Source organism: Prionailurus bengalensis, chromosome D4, assembly GCF_016509475.1.
Source record: "Prionailurus bengalensis isolate Pbe53 chromosome D4, Fcat_Pben_1.1_paternal_pri, whole genome shotgun sequence".
Taxonomy (NCBI): domain Eukaryota; kingdom Metazoa; phylum Chordata; class Mammalia; order Carnivora; family Felidae; genus Prionailurus; species Prionailurus bengalensis.
In genome coordinates, this window is record NC_057359.1 from 24,160,974 (window position 1) to 24,177,981 (window position 17,008).

Sequence of the window (17,008 nt, forward strand, 5' to 3'; positions counted from 1 at the left end):
CAAAATGGATCCTAAATGTAGAACATAAAACACACACAAAAAAAGTACAGAAGAAAACATAGCAGAAAATCTTTGTGACCTTGGGGTAGGTGAAGATTTCTTAGATGCTAAAAGCATGATCCATTAAAGAGAAACTGAAAAATTGGACTTCATCAAAATGAAAATTTTCGACTCTTCAAAATACACTGTTAGGAGAGTGAAAAGACAAGTCCCAGTGTGGGAGAGAATGTTAAAATCAGAATATATAAGAACTCTCAAAGCTTCAAAACAAGAAAACAACCTAATTTTAAAAGTGAGAAAAAGACTTTAACAGCTATTTCACCGAAGAAGATACACAGCAGTGGCCTGGCAAGGAGGGCAGAGGAGGGAGGAAGGGGCGTGAGGAAACCCACAAGATGGACGGATACACCCCATTATCTTGACTGTGGTGATGGTTTCAGAGTATACAGATATACCCACTATTATTGTATTCTATGCTTTAAATACGTGCAGCTTCTTGTATATCAATTATACTGCAAGGAAGCCATGACACTAAAAACATTTAACTGAAGCAATGAATACCACTATACATACAACAGGAGCTAAGGTCAGGAAGAGTGGAATACAGGCCAGAGGACTGGGAGAGAGCATCAAGGAGAAGAGGAGACTTTCCCTGAACTTTGCCAAGTTCAGGAAAAGGGGAAGGAGTGGGGCAACGGTTACCCAGGCAAAGAAAAGAGCTAGAGCAAAGCCGGACCAGAGCTGTGTGGTGAAGAATCACAGGGAGCTGAGCTGAGCCAGATGTTATAATTAACCAAACCTGATGCTATAAGGGGTGGGGGCCATGGTAAGGTCTCCAATACCAACAACAAATATGTCTGTTCCGTACTTAGCTGGAAGAAGCAGGGAGACTGGCAGCAGAATAGCATATGTGCTCAATAAGTGTGCGATGCAGGAGTGAGCACACAGATTAACGGACGGAGGGAAAAAAGGAAAAGAATTTACGATTTTTCTGTTTCTAGACTACAACAAATGAAGTGCTAACAGAAGAAAGGGATCCCCACTGCACTGAAGCTGGGCCTGTGGATTCTGAGCCATTCACTCAGTTGACTATGACTTCCCAGTAGTTATTAAATATGTCATTAAGAAATAAGACAACAAAGAGACCTGAAGTCATGCATGTGAGAGAGCAGTTTTAGGCAAAGAATATGAAAAAAGGCAAAGTACGCAAAGCAACAGGAAAGAGCGGGTAGGCCCCAGGTGCGATGTGCCCACCATACCTCAGGCACGGTGCTAGGCACATAGCCAGATCATCAGGCTTAACCTCCACAAAGCAGGTAGGTGACATTACCCCATTCTAAGATGGAACCACAACCATCAGAGGGCAGGTTATTTTCCCAGGGCTACCTACCCCAGGCAGGAAGCACACTAAGGCCTGTCAGATGCCAGTGCTCAGGACTTCTTACTACCCCCTGCTGCCTCTCAGTGGTAACAGAGCAAATGAGTGGAAAAGAAAATAGAATGTTCAATTGAACGTTAGCCTCAAAGATATATCATATCTATTTTCTGTTTTCAGTAAACATTAATCACCTAACTATATTACATAAGGAAAAAAGACAATTATTGTGTCTCCGGGAATCACTGAAGGTGTAGCAACTTTCAACCACAAGAGTGCCTATGATGAATAAAAAGTACATCCCATTAGGGGTAGCCTGGGTGGCTCAGTCAGTTGAACGTCCAACTCTTGATTTCAGCTCAGGTTATGATCCCAGGGTTGTGGGATCGAGCCCCATGCCAGGCTCCACACTGAGCATGGAGGCTGCTTAAGATTCTCCCTCTTTCCCTCTGCCCCCTCCCCTGCTCACACACTTTCTCTCTCGCTCTCTAAGAAAATAAGTAAATAATAAATAAATAAAATTTTTTAAAAAGTATATTCCATTATAAAACACTGAAGTCTGCAGAAAGAATTTTAATTTCCCCACAACCTACATTTAAAGTTGGCAGTGGACATGGTCAGTGACAACGGTATAAAAGCTGAGCTACCTTCCTCTACCAAAGAGGGTTCTGCCTTCGTCCTCAGGCCTCAGCTCTCACATCGCCTCTACAAAGAGGCTGCTGGCCTCCCCGCCTCCTTTCCCCATTGCGGTCTACCACACTTGCTTTTCACTGCACTTGTTGTGCTTGAAATCATCTGCCTTATTTGATTACTTATTATCTCTCTCTCTCTCCTTACTCTCCCCACAAAGCCACCACCACCAAAAATTGCCCTCACTGAGAGCCCCCCGGAGCCTGGACTTGCTGCACCACCTTGCCTGGTGCCCAGTCTACAAAAGGTGCTCCCTCAAGATTCGTGGAAAGAAGGGGCCGATCCCACACACTCACATCTTTCCGTGTCTTGTGCTCTGCCGCCTGAATCCTCTGGTCCATTTCCTCCTCCAGCTCACTCAACTGCATGGCTGCCTTGTCCTGGGCTCTGAAATTCAAGAGGATGCACGCCTTGTCACCGCAACATGCAGAGAAAACTTCAACCTCCGCTATTTCAACCCCTATTTTTACAGATGAGGAGAAACCCGCCGTTTAAAGTAATATTCCCTGTTCCTTCCACGTAATAAAACGAGATTGGCAATTTGACCATTTGGGTGTAAAATGACATTAAAACTAGACATTAAATAAATGGTATAAATTAGATAGAACAGTATTAAACTAGATTGTGGCAAAGTACAGATAAAGATAGCAAATCACTGGGAAGCTGTCAATAAATTCTGAAAATCCTTTTTACTGCCATGACTGAGTGACAACTCTGGACAAAAAAAGAACCCCATGGCAAACAGATCATTAGATATAACTTTGAAATTTTATTCTATGAAACACACAGTACTACAGTTAGAAGGGGGAAAAAAAAGGAATCTCAACAACTATTTCTAACCAGTTACCAAAGTTCTAGAATACAGATATATGGTCTTTACATTGTAGAAAAATTCTGTTTCTTTTATTAATGTCATCACTAAATCACCTCTCTCTAGAGGCAGAGCACACGGATTTGCCAAAAAGTCAGAAATGGGAACATTTCATTGAAAAGAGTTCTGGGATAGTTTTCTTGAGCAACTGTCTAGTATGGAGACATCTGCCACTTTACAATGGTTGAGGCTTCAGATTAAACCCTAGAAAAAGTATCATTTGTTCTCTCTCTGCTGCAGGTCTGATTATCTAAATTTTATCCTGCATGAGCCTTGCCTACTCAACTAGATTACAAGAGACTTGAAAGCAGCCACGTGAGATTTAGACAATCAATCACATGCTGTTAATAAAAAGTAGAGACCAGGACCTAAATATAAGACCTCCCATCTTCCAGTTTGAAGGCTTCTGCCATACCATCCTACCTGCTTTCCACTTACTTACTCCTTGTTAACAGTCTGTTCATGCTATAGTTTAATTTCTATATCAAGTTCCAAATGAACACTGAGGGGTTGGGAGAAGGGCCCAGAATAAAATTTGTCATGATTTCCTACTACTTCCTGCTTGTGTTTTCTTCATCCTTACCTTACAGCTTGTCCAAAGGTATGTTAACCTGGTTTAGAAAGTCAGCTATTTCTGGTTCGTTTATAAATACTTACTGCCTGAAATCTAGGAATTACATATCACCAGAGCAACTTTGGTTTGATTTGGTCAACTCTGGGAATGTAAACAGCCAAGCCACATATCCCTTCTCCCTCTATGACCATTTTTCCAACTGCCCCTTCTAGATATCCAGATGCTCCTTCTAAACATCTGGGCATCTGAGACTGCTCTGAATGTGTTCTTTCTGCCTCCTCATTTCTGAGCAACTTTTTTTTTTTTTTGGTAAATTGGGGTACTCTATAATGACACAGTGTTTGCCTCCAGCAATTCCTAAGTCCTAGTGAAGTGTCTAATGAGATGAAGACTGGCCACTCTAACCTAGTCCAGGGCTCCCATCCAGACACTAGGACCCTTCTTCAGGTCCAAGTGCAGGGCGAAAAGATGGAGACCCTCCCCCAACCAAAAAGCCCAGGTGAGGACAGATGGCCCTCAGGTAAGAACATAAGATAACTGCACAGTTGTCATGGAAGCCCTTCAGCGAGGTCTCAGACAGCTAGGGCAGAGCCTGACTTTGGATTCCACCCAGACAACATAGAAGCAGGAAGGAGAGAAGCACTAACACAGCTCAACACACATGACACACTCACTCCACAGGAGCAGAGCAGCCTGGCTGGTGATGAGAACATTAAGAATCCCATTCTTTTTTCCCTGATGGGTTTACATGGTAACATCCTTAAAGGTCACGTGTAAATGTGTATGTGTGTGTGTGTTCCACATGGTTTTGTGTGAGTCTGTGTGTGTATATGTGTGTGTGTGTGTACAGGGAAGTTAGTCTGTTTTAAGATGTATTCACTGGATACTCTAAAATCTCAACACATGTGTCTGTGAATCACCCCCAGCTCCATAATGCTCTACAGAATTTGGAATGCAGAGGACCACCCTCCTATCCTACTGAAAGCCCCTAGCAGGCAAACTTGAGGGAGAAGTTCAGGGTCAGGAACTGAAAATTTTCTAAGAAACCCCCTGTGAATGGTACAACTCTTGCATGACCCCAGCACTATACAAAGTCCTACTTAGCATCAATGTTTTAAAACATTACTCTTCTATACGTTAATTCCCTTCACTTACTGCAGAGAGTCAACTAGATAGTTTGATCATCATTTTGAAGGAAAGAATAAAGAGACAGAGGAATAGCCCTCTCCTGCCTCCATGCACATGGGGCACATCCTATCAAAGAGGCTGTCACAAGTTCTGGCAGAGACCAGCAGGACGTGCTGCACGCTCGGAGATGTCGGTAAAACAGATGGCAGCAACGAGCATCTGTGGGGCAGAACACCCAGGAATTAGGGCAAACAACATGCCCTCTTTCCCACTACTGCCAAAGGACTGTGGTCCTTCCGGGGGGCAAAAAGGCTGATGTTTGGATTGTAACATATCTAAGCTCTTTCTCTGCACTGGGCTGCTGGTAAAACCAATAAGATGAATGGCTTACACAAACTGTCTGCATGACAGTATGCGATTAAAGCTTTTTGGCTTTCAGTTCAGGCTGGGCGGGGAGGGCCGGAGAGAGGAAGAGTCCCACCACTAAGCCCACGCCAGGGGCTCCAGCCATGACATCATCGATTGCATCTCAACACCCTGAGAAGGTGAATATTTATCGTTTCATTCTGCAGATGCAGAAACCTGCCCAAAGTCACACACCTGTCAGTGACGAGGCCAGGCTTCAAATGGGAGTCCTGTCTGCCTCTCTGGATGAAAAGTTTCCCGTACGTTTCAAGTGGCTGGATAGAAGATAACAAATCTCTCTGAACTGGTCTGTATGGAATCATTGGCCTTGAAAAGTTCATATGACAGGGTCACAGCGACCTACTGATGGGCTGCTGGCCGCCCCTACAAAGTACTGCCCGACACAGCTGCCCTCATAGCTGGCTGAGTTTAGGCAGCTCCAGATTCCTGAGGCTCAGGAAGCCCACCCACAACATGATGCGACAGTGCAGTTCAGTCCACGTGCCACCTGGTCAGAGAGCCAGTTAAAGGACCCCCGCGTGCTACAGAGAAAGGAAAGGTTCTAATACCTCTTCACTGCAATGGCCAGGCTTTCCATTTCTGTGCTTTGCAGTTTGATCTCGCGGATGAAGTTCCTTATAACGTGTTCGTATGGCTGAATTAGTCTTGGCTCCACAAGGTTGATGTTTAGATACAAGGTACTGACTTGCTCTTTTCTGCCAAAAAAAAAAAAAAAAAAAAAAAAATTTTAATTAAAATTAAAAACTAAATTAAACCAAGTAAGAAATAAAAAGGCAAATTTTCACAATACTTTGAGGAATAAGATACGTAAGAACCAAGGAAGAAAAAAGCAACAATAGAAGGACCGGAAGAGAGGGAAGAGATGCCGTTGCCTTATTCTCCGTATTATTTTTCAAGTGGAACAGCAAGCTCATTTTTTCCTGGATTTATTGAGGGATGACTGGATAAATAAAAACTGTATATATTTAGTTTTATAAGGTCATGACTTAGTGTTAGAAGATGTAGACCAGTGCATAGGGAGGGAACGATAGGGAGTTACTGCTGTTTTTCTTTTTTTTCCTTTAACAGAAAGGTAAAAAATAGATGTACAGAAAAAAAGTGAGGTAACCATTAAACCGATTAATAATGTGTTCCACCAATCTCTAATAAGACATATTTCAGCATTTATGATCAGAAGAGTGAGTATACCTGTTATTTGATAGTCCATTAAAAATTACTTCATATAAATTCATATATACTTATATGTGACAATTCTATTTGTCATTAACTTTTATTAAAAGACAAATACTCCAGAGTCATTTCAAAAGAAAAACTGATGCGCCTTGGCAGCCTGCCTGCTGGAGGATAAAGGAGTGAGTCAGGGGGGCTCGCGGTGCCCCTGACTCAAGTTCAGGACCTGGTGCGTGAAGGAAGGAAGAAGACCCTGTGAAGACACAGAAAGGTGACCATCTAAAAGCCCAGGAGATAGGCCTCAGAAAGAACTAACCCCGCTAACGCCGTGACCTGGGACTTCTAGCCTCCAAAAATGTGAGAAATCTTGGTTGTTGAAGCCACCCAGTCTGGTATTTGTTACTAGAGATACCTAGGCAACCAGAACCAACGATAAAAAGTCCCTGAGTGACTGAGTGACAGAGCTGGGATTCCACCCCAGTCTGAGGCTGAAGACCACATGATCCACCATAACACTATTTTGCTTCCCAATTGTGTTAGACATCTGAACCTTGCAGAAGAAACAGGATTCAAAATTAATCCACTGAACTATGAAACAGTGAAAAATCTGAGGTATATATTAACCTAGAAGCTTAGTTAAGCATGGCCTCAAGGGGTGCCCATGTGGCTATAAAATCCCCTAGGTCTTAAATAAACTGTTCAATCTGTGTAGATGCCAATTATGATTCAAAAGAACTGCTCAAGTGAAATGTTATTAATAAACCTGCAGGATGAAGTCACTTTATTTGATATAAGACAGAAAGCAGTCATCACCGTTCCCATCAGAGCGGAGTACAAATGCTAGTTGCAATAGTGAGCTGTACTTACTAGAGCAGGAAACAAAACAAAAAATACTCTTATATTGTCCCATGCAACCTCAGTGCATAACTGGATCATTAACTTCTTTGCCTTTTGTCATTTACGGATCACCAGCAGAATACAAAACATAAAAACTTTCTCCTTAATAGGGACCTGCCTGTCAGAGATGGCCATTAAGATACTGTCACCTAGAGTCCTTGTTTAGTGGCTAACAGCAGAATAAAATGTTCAGAAGCAGAGATCAGATTTCCCAACTTTCTGCAAATTTCAAAAATAAGAAAGACACATAATGATTTCTAAATCTTCTCAAGTCCTTTGCTGGTCTTGAGATTATAAAGAATTTCGGATGGTTTACAGTGAAGTATACAAACAGATCAATTCTAGAAAATATCTGCCATCATCAGAAGATAGGTTCTGTAGTTAACCATCATGCTACAGACTACTGGAATGCTCATCTGTCCTGCTTCTTCTTACCAGGCACACAGGGAGAAGCCACTTCCCAGAACCGCAGGCAAGTACACCGGAACCATGTGACTAGTTCTGATCAATGGAGTGGGAAGAGAAATGGTGTGTTTGCCACTTCATGGCTTATTCCCTAAAATCCTTCATAAAATCCTCAGCTTATACTCATTTTTGTCTGTCTCTCTCTGTGTCTCTCCTTCCATCCCCTTTCCCTCTCCCTCTCTTCCCACTCCTCTACCTATTTCCATCTCTCTTCCTCATCCTCATAGTTTAAGTGGAGAACTCTAATATGGCAAAGACACAGGATAGAGTGCGCTGGGATTCTGGAGTCCCCACACTGAGGTCACCTGCCCTGCAGGGCTGCCTGACCACTTTAATCTGAATGACACGCGAGAAAGAAATAAGTTTGTATTTTGCAAGTTTGTTCCAAGCCACTATGACTTGGAACTTGTTACAGTCAGTTTGAACTTAAAAAGTTGGCACTGTAGTTTCCTATGCTGTTTTTTAATCATCCTCTTCCAGATTAAATTACTTCCTCATCCTCTTCCGTGCTAGCTTTGCATTTATTATGTAAAAGCTTCTATGACCAGGGTTAAGTCTTTACCACCACCACCACCCACTCTCTTTCAAGGAAACAAAAGACTCTTCTGAAGCATTCATATACTGAAGCAGATACTTACTAAGCACCTTCCATATGTAGTCCAGGCAGTGATTTAGCATTTATTATGTACTAGTCACTCAACCCTCCTGGCAACCCTATAAAGAAGTTACCACTAGTATTCTGTTTACCGAAGAGGAAACTGAGGCAGAGACAGACAGGTAAGCATTGTCCTGATAGCAAAGCCAGGATTCCATCTCAGCCCATCTGGCTCGAGTCCAGCTCCCCATGGAGAAACTAGCTCTTCGTGCCAAGAGTAGACGTTGAGCTGGTCTTTAGGGGTCCCAAGGGCATGAAGAAGATTTAACATACCAAGATTTTTAAAAACCTACTTTGCAGAAGGATGTATATTATCGCTGCAGGGATTGTCCACATCACAAAGAGACTCCTTTAAAGAAGGAAGGCATGACTAAGATTAAAATGAGATAATCTCATAAAATTTGGTTTGCCTAAAGCTATTTGGGGAAAGCACATTAGGAGACAATAAGGCTTCCGACCTTCCCCCACCCCCCATATTCCTGTGTGCTTCATTTGGTCTCTATCTGTGAAACCAGAGAACCACCTGGATTATGCTGAGACAGCCACCAGAAAGTACCTGGCAATTCTGACACCTCATGGAAAAAAACAAAGACAAAAAACGTCTTATTGTAACAAGAGATGATACCTGGTCCCTCTATGCAAGCTTTCAATGCCGTGCCCCGTGCACAGGCAGCTAAACACATGTGGGTTCTTCAGCTCAGCAGACTTGGTGCCACTATTTGGTGCCAAGACGATCTTTATTCTGCTAAGAGTGCTGCAGTCACCGGCCTCCCCAGTGTCCTTGCTCCTGCCATCAAAGGTTAAACAAGCAGAGGATGCACAATGCCACACACACAGATCTGGTTTTTTCTGGCCCAACCCAGGGTGGCACAGGTGGGTGCTGAGGGTGGTGCCCGGTGGTGACAAGCCTGAGGCTCTTTTAATTCATTAAGTCCAGGGACTCATCTCAGGCAATTACGTTTGGATTCACAAGTACCACGTACACCTGTTTATAGGTGTGCTTGACAAATACTGGGTAATAACAGAGGGTCGAATCATATGCTTTAGTCAGCCAAGACAAAACATGCTCTCTGCACTTCAGTGCTGGGAGAGCCCCTAACACTAAAAGTAATCTATGTCTGAAGTAAAGAGATCAAATGAAAGGCTGAGAAAGACATCAGATCGGAGAAAAACACGCACTGAATTGTCAACCAGCTTTAGATGTTTAAAACTTGAGCCTACTCATCTTCTTGTCTGATAAACTACAAGATCATTTGTTTAAAAAAAAAAAAAAAAGGACAGCGGTGATGGCTAATTACTGATGAAAAATTCACAACTTAGAATTTTTTTTTTTTAACGTTCATTTATTTTTGAGACAGAGAGAAACACAGCATGAACGGGGGAGGGGCAGAGAGAGAGGGAGACACAGAATCGGAAGCAGGCTCCAGGCTCTTAGCCATCAGCCCAGAGCCCGACGCGGGGCTCGAACTCGTGGACCGCGAAATCGTGACCTGAGCTGAAGTCGGACGCTCAACCGACTGAGCCATCCAGGCGCCCCACAACTTAGAATTTTAAAATTGTCCCTGGGAAAATAAAAAATAAAAACCAAAATAAAATTATCCTGGGAAATATGCATTTTAAATCACAAATATTCCCACTGAAGCTGAAAGGGCTATTACATGAACTTGGAAGAAAAACAGGTATGCTTAAGATGTGCAAAAATTTTTAAAGGGTCACATATTTTCACAGGATTAACACTTTACTTAGAAGAGCACGTCTATATCTACCTTTATGTGTATGTAATGTAGTAGAGCTGGTATTTAGAATGCCTGCACACCTCTGGTCTAAGGACACCTCTGGGGGCCACCTGGGCAGCTCAGGTGGTTGCCGGCTCAGGTCACAGTCTGTTTGTGAGTTCAAGCCACTTGTGGGGCTCTGTGCTGACAGCTTAGAGCCTGAAGCCTGCTTCAGATTCTGTTTCCCTCTCCCAATCTCTCTCTCTCTCTCCCCCTCCCCTGCTTGTGTGCTCACTCACTCTCTCTCTCTCAAAAATAAATAAACATTAAAAAAAAAATAATAAGGGCACCTCTGGGAACAGCTAAGTACAGACAACACCACTCCGCACGAAGGAACACAGTGATCCAATAAGGTTGTTAGGAAAAGACTCCATTAGATTCCAAGTCTTGCTCCCTTAAGCATTAAAATAGGGAGCTATTCATTCAAACTATAAGTTAAATAGATCTAAAGCCCAAACTATAAGTTAAATAGATCTAAAGCTATGAACAAAAGCTAACAGCATTAAGTACCAATGTCTGCATCATTGTACACTAGCGACTGCCATAAGAAAACTGACATTATGACACTAATATATGAGCGTGGGAAATTAAAACATCCATGCCATGCAAGGGGCACCATGCTACATCCTAAAAGTAAAATGCTAAAAAACAGACTGAGTTCCTTCCCTCATTTGAAGGTTAAGTACAAGATGCTCTGGCAACATAGACAGGTGAACATGACCAGCCTTTAGGGGATTACTTGAGAGATGAGTAGATCTCAATTAGGCAGAAAGTAGGAAAGAAGTGAGGGAATGGTGGCCTGTCCCAGGCACCTGTAACCATAAGCTGAAGAGGTGGGGGCAGGGAGCAGGTAACTAGAAGAAGCTGTTGGGACTGGACAGCTCAGAGTGGGGGAGGGACAGCAGCAGCATCAGATGTGGATGTGGCCTGAGAAGTTAGCAGGAGCCAGAGGACCTCACAGGGCCTGAAAGCACAGCAGAGACACGGTGGGGGTGCAGGGCAGTTACTGAGAGAGAAGGAATCCAGCGGAAGTGTTAAAATGAAGTGATAACTTAATCAAGCATGCATCTTTACTATTCCCATCTTCACAACGTTTTGGCTGAAGCAGGTAATTAAGCAAAGGACTTTGAAATAAGTTTGTAGAGATAAAGGTAAATCTAAGTCCATTGTCATTGAATCCAGAAATGTACAACTTCAGAAGTTTTCATGAACTTCTACTTTCCTTTGCCATAGAATGTGTAAAATTATAGACAAGTAAAATCTGATCAGATAGACCAACAGATCACAAGAACAGAACAGAGAGCCCATAAAGAGACCCAGATGAATATAGTCAATGGATATTTGACAAAAGAGCAAAGGTAATATACAATGGAGCAAAGAGAGTCTTTGCAACCAACGGTGCTAGAACTGGGCTTCCTCTTACAAAAGAACCAACAGAGACACAGAATTTATACCCTTCACCAAAATGAATTCAAAATGGATCACAGACCTAAATGTAAAATGCCAAACTATAAAGCTTCTAGAAGATAAGAAAGGAGAAAACCTAGATGACCATGGGTATGGCAACAAAGTTTTAGATACAACACCAAAGGCATAATCCATTAAAGAAAGAACTGAGAAGCTGGACTCCACTAAAATTAAAAACTGCTTTGTGAAAGTGCCAAGAAAATGAGAAGCCACAGACTGCAGAAAATATCTGCAAAAGGTACATCTGATAATGTAGTGTCATCCAAAATATACCCCTCAAAAACCCTTAAAACTCAGTAAGAAAACAACCTGACTTAAAAAATGAGTCAAAGACCTTAACAGACACCTCACCAAGGAAGATATACAGATGATAAATAAACATATGAAGAACTGCTCCACATCATTTGGCATCAGGGAAATGCAAATGAAAACAAAAGATACCATGACAACACCTATTAGAATGGTCAAAATCCAGAACACTGACAACATCAAATCCCGGTGAGGATGTGGATCAACAGGAACTCTCATTCATTGCTGGCAGGAATGCAAAATGGTATTCACTTGGGAAGACAGTTTGACAGTTACTTAGAAAACTAAATGTACTCTTAACCATACAATCTAGCAATTTACCTAAAGGAGTTGAAAACTTATGTCCACACAAAACCCTGCATATGAATCCATATAGCCACTTCAGTCATAATTACCAAAACTGGGAAGCAACCCAGATAGATGTTCTTGGGTAGGTGAGTGGATAAACTCGGGTGCATCCAGATAACAAAATAGTGCCCAACACTAAAAAACTGACCCGTGAAGCCATGAGAAGAATTGAGGAACTTTAGATGCATATTACTACATGAAACAAACCAATCTGAAGAGATTACATATTAATTCCAATTCTATGACATTCTGGAAAAGGTAAAACCTGGAGACAGTATTTCATTAGGGCAATGAAAATACTCTGTACCATAATAATGGGTATATGTCACAGTACCTTTGCCCACATAATGTACACAAGTGAACCCTAATGTAAAATAAGGAATCTGGGTGACTATGATGTATAAAGGTAGGTTCATCAATTGTAACAAATGTATCATTCTGATGGGAGTTCTGGAAAATGGAGGAAGTTGGCAAGTGTGTGGCCAGGGGGTATATGGGAGATCTCTGCACATTCCTCTTAATTTTTCCATGGACCTAAATCGCTCTAAAAACTAAATCTTTTTTTAAAAAATCTGATAGTTTCAGGGTGCCTGTGTGGCTCAGTCAGTTGAGCATCTGACTCTTGATTTCGGCTCAGGTCATGATCCCAGGGTCATGGGATGGAGCCCCATGTCAGGCTCCACACTGGGCATGGTGCCTGCTTGAGATTCTCTGCCTCTGCCCCTCTATCCCACTTGCTCTCTCTCTTTCTCTCTCTAAAATAAAAAATAAATAAAAAATAATTTAAAAATCAGATAGTTTTATTTCTCTTTGGGGGTAATAAAAATGGGTATATTCCTATTCAGGTGACACCAGCTGATCTCTCTGGATGCCCTGAACCACCCATACTGTCATTTGGTCAGTAAGTGGAAAGGCTTATCCTTTTATCCCCACACAAGTTAGGTAAAAGGTACTGACTTCAAAACGTACTCTTATTACATAGTACATCATATTTCAGAATAAACCCCAAATGACTAGAAAATAAATTCCAACAGCCAAATCCAGCTCTGGCCCTAAGGCAGCATTAGCTCTCTCTGTGAAGTTCATGTCTCTCTCTCCAGACAAGGGTGTGCCTCTCGGCCCACTAACCGCCTGAAGCCGGCCGCCTCTGACTGGAAGTGATTCCCGCTGGTGTTCTCACAAAAGGTGAGAACATTAACTCAGTTACAAAATTATTTCCGGCTCTCCCTTCCAGAGGGGAAAAAAAAAATAATGATCTCTTCAACTCGGTCCCACCATCCCACAGACAGAAAGACAAGCCAGTCCACTGGCCTGGCCTTTCCTTGGCTCTGCTTTGCTACTGCTCAGGCAGAGGATGATGTAGTCTGGGTGTTCAACCACCAGTGCCTCATCCAGGCCCCCTCCCAAATACATCTCCCACGGATAAAATTCCTTCAGGACTCCCATCACCCTGACGAGTATTTTACTTCCCTAAGCACTTATATGGGTAACATTCCAGCAAAGATTTTAAAATGGAAACTCCCTGGGAGATGATTCAAAGTCTAGAAACATTTCAAATTGTAAATTGCTTCCTATTTGAAATCACTGACATTTAGTTACTGGGAGTTTACCAATGGAGGGAGGAAGACAAACAGCAAGAGGCACTGTGCTAAAGGTTTAGGGAGGGCACGCTCCCAACAGCTGAGGCCTGCCTCAGTCATGAATGAATAGTGCGTGGGGGAAGTGTAATGGCCTGGCTAAATCAAATGCTTCCTCACCACATCTGGCTTCGTGACCCAGGGCAAAACGCTTAACCTCCTGAGCTTCAGTTTCCTCAGACATAAAGCGAGGACAGTAATGGAACCTACCACATAATGCGACCATTAACTCCTACTGAAGCACACACAACTGTACCAGGCACACTGCAGGGAATCCATAAATGTTGGTCATTATTATGGTCTGTTATTGCTCTTGACTCCTCTACCCCAATGCATTAGAAAGAACTAGGGGTTATCTCCTGTGTGCTTCTGGGTTGTGTTTTGGGAAGGGGCCCAAAGGGAAAAAGTGGTGCGATGTGGACCACATCAGGTCACAGACAGAACTGCTGTCTTATGGGTGCCAGTGCCGAAGAAACTAAAAAATGAGAACTGGGTCATGCCCAAGGTCAGTCTGCAAAGCTTATGGTCCAGGTGTGTGATATAATGATTCATAAGAAATATATATTTGGTCACTCGGGTGACCAAAATACATTTCTTAGATAGATTTGGTATTCATCCACAGTTCCTGAAAAGCTGCAGCGCCATAAAGGTGAAATGGGAGTCTTTTTATTAACGAAGGTGACTTTTGGATCCCATCCTAGGGCAGTGATTGGTTGCCGGGAAGACCAACCATAGGATGAAAGAGTTGAAACTTTCAGCCCCACCCACCCCACACCATGACCTCCAGGGAGAGGAGACGCGCCAATGGCCAACAATTTAGCCAATCATGACTGTGTAATGAACCCTCCATAAAAACCCAAGAGAACATCTTTTTGCTCCTTTTCAGAGAGTTTCCATGTTTGGGGAAAACGAGAACACTTCCATGTGCCACCGAGGTGGGCCCCAAGCTCCATGAGGACAGAATCTCCTTTGGTTAGGACCTCATCCTAGGTATCTCTTCATGTGGCTGATACATATTATGTCATACCCTTTAATAAACTGGTAAATGTTAAGTAGGTGTCTCCCCGAGTTCTGTGAGCCTCTCTAGTGAATTAATTGAAACCCAATCAGTCAGAAGCACAGGTAACAGCCTGGGGCTTGTGACTGGCATCTGCAGTGGGGATGGGGGATGAACCCTTAACCTATGGCATCTGATGTTATCTCCAACTGTCAGAATTGAGTTGAATTCTTGAACACCCTGCTGGTGTTCAAGGATTGCTTGGTTTTGGTGGGGGAGGGGGTGCAGAGGTCAGCCCCCACCCATGCTGGAATTGGGTCCAAGTGCTCCAAAAGAAAGAGTCAGTAAAAGTCTTCTGTAAAGCACCAGTCAGAAAGCATTTACGATTTCTGTTGCAAATACTCCACCTTGCCATTGTAGCATGAAAACAGGCATAGACAAACCATAAATGAATGAGCTTGGCTATGCTCCAATAAAACCTTATTTACACAAACAGGCCGAGGGCCAATGGACCTTCCTTTGATCCCTGTTATAAGTCTATTAACAGAAGGCCCTGAGCACAGTAATGAACATGGGGCAATGCAGGCCTAGCTTTCTATACACAAGGGAATGGGCGGGCCTTCGTTCACATCTTGCCCCTAGGTGCAGAACAGTTTTTTTTATATATGGATATCACATTGTCAGCGTGCTCTACATGTGTGCAGGTGTATGTGAGAATACATACCTCTTTACTTAAGAGTACTGACCTTGCACGTTCATACCCCCAGTATTTCTCTTCTATCAATTTACCTGGCATCAAGTTAAATGTAGGCATAATCCAGTAATGTTAGTGCAAGCTGGTGTATTTTCACTGAAAATCTCTTTGTTTTGGTAAGAAAGATGGGAGTTAGGGAGAAAATAAAAGAGTGCCACATCAGTTCCTATTCAAAATTTTCCTTTAGAAGACATCTGTCACCTTCCCAGGTTTGCCTGATAATCTCAGTTTATCCTGTTGTCCTGTATTCTGTCTTGACTTAAAAAAAAGGAAAATTCTGGATAAATGCTAATCAAAAAGCTACATTAACAGTAGGTAACTATTACTAAACTATGTACTAACTATGCACCGAAGTTATTAACAGCTGCATTACAATAAGCCAGGGTGAGCTGTGGATCTGTACCCTTTTACCTCTTGCTGTCACCTAGTGGTGTGTGACATACCCCACTCATGCAGTGGAGAAACTTCTCACCAACAGGTGGCTAAATCAGAAGACAATCAGTGATAAGCCCATCTCTCCTTTCCTGATCCTTTTCAGACACAGTGTAACTAAGCCTTTCCTTTCAGGACTAAGGAACAGAATGCTCGTTGATAAGACACATTAGGCTCAGACAACAGAAGCTGTAGACAGGTAACTCTTGTGGATCTCAGATGGTGGTGGAGAAAGGCTGGGGACGGCTGCCCTGCTGGCCATCCGGGCAACCAGCCTATTGTGCCACTACCTGCAAGATGCACAGGGCAGCCAGGCAGCTGTGTGGCCAAATCAATGGGAAATTAGGAAATTAAAGGCACAGTGTACATGAAATTGGTACATAAAACAGAAGTCGGACCACCCTGCCCCACAGCAACAGAAAGTAACTAGAATGCTCTTGTTATTGTAACTGAACCATTTTAGTAAAACTTACATGTATAACTACTTATTTTATTGAATAGTAATGCCTTTACATTTTGCAATAAACCCTTCTAGCAGCAATGACTTCAAAGAACAAAGGTTCATGCTTTAAAAAGGTAAGTACCAAATCTCCTTTCTACAAAAATGATGGTGATAAATGTGTAACTTGATCATCATGTTCGCCACCTGTCACAGCCAAGAGGAACTGATGCAGATATAACAACTAAACGGAATGTGGTGTCCTGGATGGGATGCTGGAACACAAAAGTCCACTGGGGAGAAACTGAGGAAATATTAATGAAGTATGGACTTAATAAGAATGTACCAGGATCAGTTCACTAATTGTTAACAAGTGTACTATACCAACACAAGATGTTAATCCTGGGGGAAAGTGGATACAAGTTATAAGGAAACTCTGTACTATCTTCACAATTTTTCTGTAAATCTAAAAACATTCTAAACAAAAGAAGTTTTTGTAAAAAAAAAAAAAGTTTGTCAACATTTAGCCTCCACCATGGTGGACCAGACTGATACCATTAACCGCAAGAAATTCAAAAGATAATAAATAACAAATCTCC

At 42.5% G+C, this 17,008-nt stretch overlaps 1 protein-coding gene across 2 annotated transcripts in view; it reads right to left on the minus strand.

The window, feature by feature from the left end:
• Nucleotides 1-17,008, minus strand: part of RASEF (RAS and EF-hand domain containing) — an 80,189-nt gene that overhangs the window by 40,749 nt on the left and 22,432 nt on the right. For both annotated transcript variants that reach the window (XM_043565263.1, XM_043565262.1), the window contains exons 2-3: nt 5,613-5,759; nt 2,362-2,452 (exon numbers count right to left, since the gene is read on the minus strand). In XM_043565263.1, the coding sequence (XP_043421198.1) occupies nt 2,362-2,452; nt 5,613-5,759 (238 nt within the window). The remainder of the gene's footprint in view (nt 1-2,361; nt 2,453-5,612; nt 5,760-17,008) is intronic.